This window comes from Gavia stellata, chromosome 6, assembly GCF_030936135.1.
Source record: "Gavia stellata isolate bGavSte3 chromosome 6, bGavSte3.hap2, whole genome shotgun sequence".
NCBI classification, from domain to species: Eukaryota; Metazoa; Chordata; class Aves; order Gaviiformes; family Gaviidae; genus Gavia; species Gavia stellata.
In genome coordinates, this window is record NC_082599.1 from 6,379,341 (window position 1) to 6,386,009 (window position 6,669).

The 6,669-nt window shown below is 50.2% G+C and overlaps 1 protein-coding gene across 1 annotated transcript; it reads left to right on the plus strand.

Annotated features, from left to right (window-relative positions):
• Positions 1 to 778: 778 nt before the first annotated feature.
• CSRNP1 (cysteine and serine rich nuclear protein 1) lies at positions 779 to 6,669 on the plus strand. Its single transcript, XM_059818955.1, has 4 exons — positions 779 to 968; positions 3,359 to 3,618; positions 3,992 to 4,288; positions 5,512 to 6,669. Exons 1-4 carry the CDS (start codon positions 797 to 799, stop codon positions 6,493 to 6,495), a joined length of 1,713 nt encoding a protein of 570 aa, XP_059674938.1. The 5' UTR covers positions 779 to 796; the 3' UTR covers positions 6,496 to 6,669.

The following is a 6,669-nucleotide window of genomic DNA, read 5'->3' on the forward strand; positions in this document are numbered from 1 at the left end:
CAGGAGACAAAAAACCCACAAACTTTATGAAAGTAAAGGTTAAAAAAACGTGCAACAAAGTTATTTTTGGTTTTCCTTTTTTTTTTTTTCTTGAGATGAGCAGGGTAAAAGCATGCAGGAAACTTAGGAATCTAGGCAAGTACAGAGCTCCTTTGTTTTTAATTAGCTGCGTTGTTTTTAATTGCTACTATGCTTGATACATAACCAAGCCTAAACAAGAATAGCTTATTGAATGGGGGACTGACTATGAAAGGCACCGTGAGGAGAAGGGCTGTTCTTCACAGTTGATATATTTGTATTTCAGTGCTTCATTTAATAAGTCTGTTTCCCCAGGGGGCTGTAGCAAGTAAATCATGCCAACAGATTGTTCTCTGCAAACTGGCTTGTTTTTGTAATTAGCAAGACGTTAAAGCTGTAACTGCATAGAAAGCGATCTGGGTAAGGAGTTAACATAAAAGAATTAGTAAGCAAAATGTAATACTTATTGTTTGATAACTTTTGTGTTGATTGAATTGGTTTCTGGACAGTTTGTTGTCTGTGATAGTTGGGTTTTCTGCAGCGTTGTAAAATGGGAGAGAAATTCAGCAGGTGTGCCCAGCGAGGGTAATAAGGTATGGGTTTTTTGGGGGGAGAGCACTTTTTGGGGCTCACACCTGCATGGCCAGGTGGACCTGGTGGAGAAGTCTTGCTGGGGGTTAAAGCCATCCTGCTCATCACCAGAAACTGCCAGTATTTCCCTCGCTTTATTTTGCTTTTCTCCTTTGTTTTCCAGTTATATGAAAAATACGGCGTCACCATGAGCGGAGTACTGAAAAGGAAGTACGAAGAGCTGGGGGATGACAGCACCTACTGCTCCTCCTCCTCCTGCTCCCCCCTCTCCTCCTCGGCGTCCTCAGGCTGGGAGTCAGACGAGGAGAGCTCCCGTGGAGAGCCCAAGCCCAGCTCTGCCTTAACGCCCAGCTTCACCCGTGAGTATCTCCGGAAGCCCCTTTCCCGGGATCAGACATGCCCACGCATGGGTTTTTTGTAGCATGGTGGTGGGTCATCACCTCTGTCCATGCAGAGACCCCCTTAGAGCACATCTTCAGGGGTGGAAGTGGCCGTAACACCAGCTCCCTATCGTTACACCAATTTATCTTGTTTTTATAATCAGCCAGCATCTTCAGGGGAGACTTTCTCAGCCCTTCCTCCCAGCATTTATCATTCCTTTATAATGTTTTTGCTGAAGCCCAAATTTCTAGGAATAGAAACCCAAGGACCTGGGTGTGCAGAGACATGCTGGTGCCTCCGAGCCAGTGCTGTAGGACCATCCCTCAGTCCCCTGTGAAGCTATTCCATAGGCAAAAACTAAACGAACAGCAAAGGCCCATAACACTGGTTTTTAAAAATGATTAACCAGTAGCATAATTACCATTTCAGAACTCGTTTCCTACGTAAGTTGGGTACTTTGCCAAAGAACATGACACGTTTGACATTGCCTCCGCTGTTAGTGCAGATAAATGCTATTTTGTTTTCCCGGCAATATCAGTTTTGAGAGCTTTTAGAAAAACACACAGAAGACAAGGTTGTAAAATCCTTCATCTGCCAGGCGAAGGGCAAAATAAAAAATACAATAGGGAAACATCTTCACGGAGGAGAAAGAGTCCAACCTAGTAAATTATACTGAACACCCACTGTATATAGCAGTTAAGGTCCGCTTAGCAGACATACACAAATATGCAGTGGTCTGAAAAGGCTTTAGAAGTCTTGTAATAATAAAGAGTCTCATTCTTGCTTGTCTTCCCAGGTTTTGTGACAAAACAATGAACTTTTTGTATTCTCTGGCTCAATTGGAAAAGGGTCAGGAATGGGAAAACAATTTCGGAGGGGGGGTGTGGGGAGGGAGAAGCAAATGCCAAAGTGCAGCAGCTCAGCCGATAGATGATTGCGGTGGTTAACTTGCCTTTTGATAAAGAGCTAATGTTTTAGAAGATTGAGTAAAGGTTATTATGAAAATGCAACGCGCAGTGCAAAGATATCATCAAAGCGACTGCAGAGCCCAGTGTGAAACCCTCAGCTATTTAGCAGAAGCTGCTGACGCAGCTGGGTGAACACTACTTTTTTTTCACATGAAACTGAAATGCTATATTTTGGCAAGCGAAACTTGTGAAATGTGGGTGCGAGAGCAAGCGAGACTTGTGAAACTGTCCGGTCTTGCACTTTCCCAGCCTTCGGGACCAGCCAAACCAGCCGAGCCCCTCGGGTTTTCGGCAGTCCTTTCGGTTGGCTCCCCGCAGTAGGGCTGCCTGTGGCTCTGCCATCCGAAGAGCAAGGCTCGGATGCCAGCTCTGCGGGAGTCACCCGTCCTTTCTGGGTTATTTTTTCCCACATTCTCCATGGTGGCAACCACGACATCCACGCGCCAGCAGAGAATGGGACCAAAAAACCCCACCACTGAATTTGCGCGTAGCTGACTCTCGTTCCTGACATGCTCGTGCAGCAGAAAAAGCAGCTCTGTAACCCAGTGCCGCTGCGTTCCGCTTTGCTTTCCATGGCCAGCTACGTTCGTGGAAACTCATTGACTCTGAAACTGCTCTGGCTAATTAGTCCACCTCCATCTGCTACGTTTGCACGTGCAAATGTGCAGAACCAGGTATCTCTGGAGAGGCTCGGCTTTAAATGGTGTGTAGCATGTTTCAGCGGTTTAAGATAAACCAGAGTCATGTACTGGCCATGTTTACCCTGGGATCACCTGCATAAAGATTAACATCTTTACAGCTGCTCTCAAATGAGTCTCTTGAGAATAAACTATAGATTCATAGTTCCTCCCAGTGGATGGTGAAAGGAAGTACCAGAAAAACAGACGATTTGGCTATTTTCTGCCCTGCCCCAAAAGCTGGAGCCACGCAGCGCTGGAGTGTCGGTGCTCCGGCATCCCGGGAGCAGACCATGAGCTCCTGAACGTGGGGCAGGGTGTTGGGTTTAGAGCAATACGGGCATGTAGGGTGGTTTGTTCCTTGTTCGTTGTGCTCTGCTGCACGTGAAGAATAAGCAAATGTATGTTTCCTGGAGGAAGTCAAACAGGAAAGAGAAGCAGCAGCCGTATTTTAGGGTGAATCTGATCAGTGACTCTGATGCATTGGGACTTGGCTTTGCTTCCTCTCCATCCTCATCCCACCTTTGAAGTGTTAGATCCTAAAACACCAGAAGCCATCAAGTGATGTTGTAACAGTGTCCCATCACGTCCCTGTTGAGAGAGTAATTGCAAATCCTGCCTGTTTGTAATATTTACAGCCTGTTCGTCATATTTCTATCCTCTCTGCAGGACGGCGGTACTGACTTCGTGCTTACCTTTTTTTTTTTCTTCCCCCATTTTTAGCCACGTCTATCCTGAAGAAATCCAAGCGACTAAAGAAGAACAATGTGGAGTTTGACCGGGTCACTGTGTTTTACTTCCCACGCTGCCAGGGGTTCACGAGCGTGCCTAGTCGCGGGGGCTGTACCCTGGGGATGGTGAGCAAACACAGCTCCTCGCGGCAGTTCACGCTAGCGGAGTTTTCAAAGGAGCAGGAAAACGTTCGTCGGGAGAAACTTGAAGAGAAATTAAAGGAGGAGAAGTTGGAAGCGTTGAAATGGAAAGTGAGTAGGAGCGTGGGGCTGGGTTGGTGAGGAGCTGGTAGATGTCGTTAGTTAATGGCCAGTTTTTAGTAGGAGCCTCTCTGAGACTGGGGGGCATTGGTCCTTAACCTTGTTGAGGTCTACAAAAAACACAGGCTCTGGTGTGGGATTTTCAGCTCAGTTCTCCACCTTTGAAAAGTGATGGAAAAGACACTGAACTCCATGTGTCAGGTGTCTGTCAGGTCTTTGGAGGAGGCTCTGACACAGATTTTGGTCCTAGGGTTGGCCACTGCGGGGGCCAGACCTTTCCTTTCTTGTTTCTCCTGACCTGGGGGTGCTGATGGCTCTGTGTACCTGATAGGTCCCTAACGCTTTGCCGTTTTTTTGCCCTCAGCTAACCATGAACGGTACGAAGGAGTCAGAGGAGGCCAACCAGCTCACCATTGAAGACATCTCCGACGACGACATCGATGTCAGCAACGTGGACCTGGAGGACGGCTTCTTCCTCCAGCCCTACCCCGCCAAGAAGAGACGCGCGCTGCTGAAAGCCGTGGGGGTGAAGAAGATTGACAAGGAGGAGAAGCGGGAGCTGCACAACATCCGCCTGTCCCGGGAGGACTGCGGCTGCGACTGCCGGGAGGTCTGCGACCCGGAGAGCTGCAGCTGCAGCTTGGCAGGGATTAAGTGTCAGGTACTGCCCTCGCCTCTGGGCACGGGAAAAGCCGGGGGGTGGGTGCGGTGGGGGGGTGGTTTAAGCAAGCAGGACAGAGTTAGGGCAGCCTGTATAATGCATCTGTTCCCACCTGCGCTCGGAGCGAAGCAGGTGAAAAAAGCTCTTGGAGATGCTTCCCAGGCTGTGAAGCAGATGCTGCTTGAAAGTGGTTTAATGGGCATGGTGGTGTTGGTTGATGGTTGGACTTGATGATCTTACAGGTCTTTTCCAACCATAGTGATTCTGTCCGCTTCCCAAATCACAGGTGCAGCCGTCCACACGCTGCCGTTGCATCCGTGGGGATGTGCCTGAGCCTGCAGCGTGAATGCACTCGCCCTGTCCGTCCCCATGAGACCCATGCCTGCTCGGTCTCCTGTTGGAGATGGGCCTCATGGGAATGTCTTGGCAAACAAAAGCTTCTCGCTCCTCACGCGAGGCTGCGATATCCCTTCCTCCCCCTAGTTTTATTTTTGATTTTTTTTTTCCCCCTTGGTGTGTATCACAACTCCCAGCGCGCTCAGGCGAAGGTGGGAGTGTCAGCTGAGCGTCAGCCCACAGCTAGCTGCGCAGACCACCTGCAAAGTGGGATAATCCCTCTATAGTCTATTAGCTTATTATTTTTTTTACATTTTTTAATGGGTGCCTGCCCAGCTGTGTTGGGGGAGCCATATTCCCTATTCGGGGGGCCGCTCGCTCCCTTGATGCCGTGGTTGCAGGCTGGGGGTGGTGTAGGGTGGGTGCGCACAGGCGGATGGGTGCGCACAGGCAGACGGGTGCTCCATGTGCGTGTCACAGCCCCCCTCTAGCGGCTGCTGATAACAGGGACGTAAACGTGACGCAGATGCCTCTTGAGCAATTTGTCCTTGTCTCAGTGAGGGGCAGAAGCTCATGATATGGATCAGGTATTAAATATCATGATGCAATATATAAAAACTCATGTTTGCCCCTTTATGTCTCCTTTTGGAGCATTATATTTTGCTTTTTTTGGAACCTTTCAACTTTCTTCAGTTGTACTGAAATCCAACTTTTTTATGACAACCCTTCAAAAGAGCAGGGTGTCTTTTATTACTGCTTTTCTTTAATCTGCTTTTAAACCCCTCAGCTGTTACTTGGCTTCTCAGGGCGGGTGAGTCGCGTGCGGTTTCGCTTTTGTGCCGCTGGGTTCAGTCCTAACCCTCCGCCTCTGCTTCTCCCCACACCAGATGGATCACACCTCCTTCCCCTGCGGCTGCACCAAGGACGGCTGCGGCAACACTGAGGGCAGGATCGAGTTCAACCAGGCCCGCGTGCAGACCCACTTCATCCACACCATCATGAAGCTGGAGCTGGAAAAGCAGCAGCAGAGTAGCGAGAAGGTGGTAGAGTCTGAGCCCCCTTTTCGGGAGCGGCTCCCGCCCTTGGGATGTGCAGCAGGGAAGGGCTCTTTGGAGGAGCGTGCCGTGCCACTGGCACCCGCCTTCCAGTTCAGCCCCGACCTGGAGGCCCTGGGGGAGAACAGCTGCAGCAGTGACATGACGGACTCCTCCATCTCCTCCCACCCCAGCGAGGACTTGGAGGAGCCCTACGAGAGCCTCCCCTCCGACAAGTCCCAGTCAGATGTGGACGACGATGGCTTGGCACGCATCCTCCACTTCAACGACTCGGATGCTGAGGAAGAGGGTGGCCGTGGCCAGGGTGACCTGAGCTGCTTCCACCCCACCGACTTCTTCATCGAGGACCACAGTGGTGAGGCCAAGCCTGTCCCTAGCCACTTGTCCCACCTCTCCGAGTGCCTGGATGAGAACGCCAACCAGGATGGTGGAGGTTTGTTGGAGGACGCTGCCCATGCACGGTGCGATGGGCTGTCCTGCTGCGCCTCATCCCCAGCCGAGCCCTGCTCCAAGAGCTACGCCGACCTCAGCCTTTCCTCTGACTCCTTGGATTTCTTCCAGTCCTTCTCGGACTATAACTTGGGACCCCTTTACAACTCCTTAAAGGAGTACGAGAACCTTGACAACTTCTCAGCGTTACAGTTACAATTGCCTAATTTCCCTGGCTTCCCTCAAGCTGGAGATCAGGGCTCCTGTTTCTTGGAGTCCCTCATCGGTTTGTCCGAATCTGTCCCCGAAACCCCGGCCCCTTTCACAGACAATCAACTTTTGGAGGATGCCATCAAGTCATCGCTGATGGAGACGGTGAAAGTCTGAAACGCCCGTGTGGCTGTGGTGGGAAGGACCAGCACCGAAAGGAGAACCGAAGAACGGTCAGACAGGCAAACTTTCACCGAAAGGATGATGCGCTTACTCAAAAATAAGGAGGAAAAAACAACAAAGAAAAGACTTTCTAAGCAAACAAACTATTTTTGGTCTTTATAAAATGTG

What these genes read in the sequence shown, in the direction of transcription:
- CSRNP1 (XM_059818955.1), top strand. Translation starts at nt 797, where the DNA reads ATGAGCGGAGTACTGAAAAGGAAGTACGAAGAGCTGGGGGATGACAGC. An exon ending in TGGAAGCGTTGAAATGGAAA is followed by an intron (nt 3,619 to 3,991) that starts GTGAGTAGGAGC and finishes TTTTGCCCTCAG; the next exon opens with CTAACCATGAACGGTACGAA. An exon ending in TGGCAGGGATTAAGTGTCAG is followed by an intron (nt 4,289 to 5,511) that starts GTACTGCCCTCG and finishes TCCCCACACCAG; the next exon opens with ATGGATCACACCTCCTTCCC.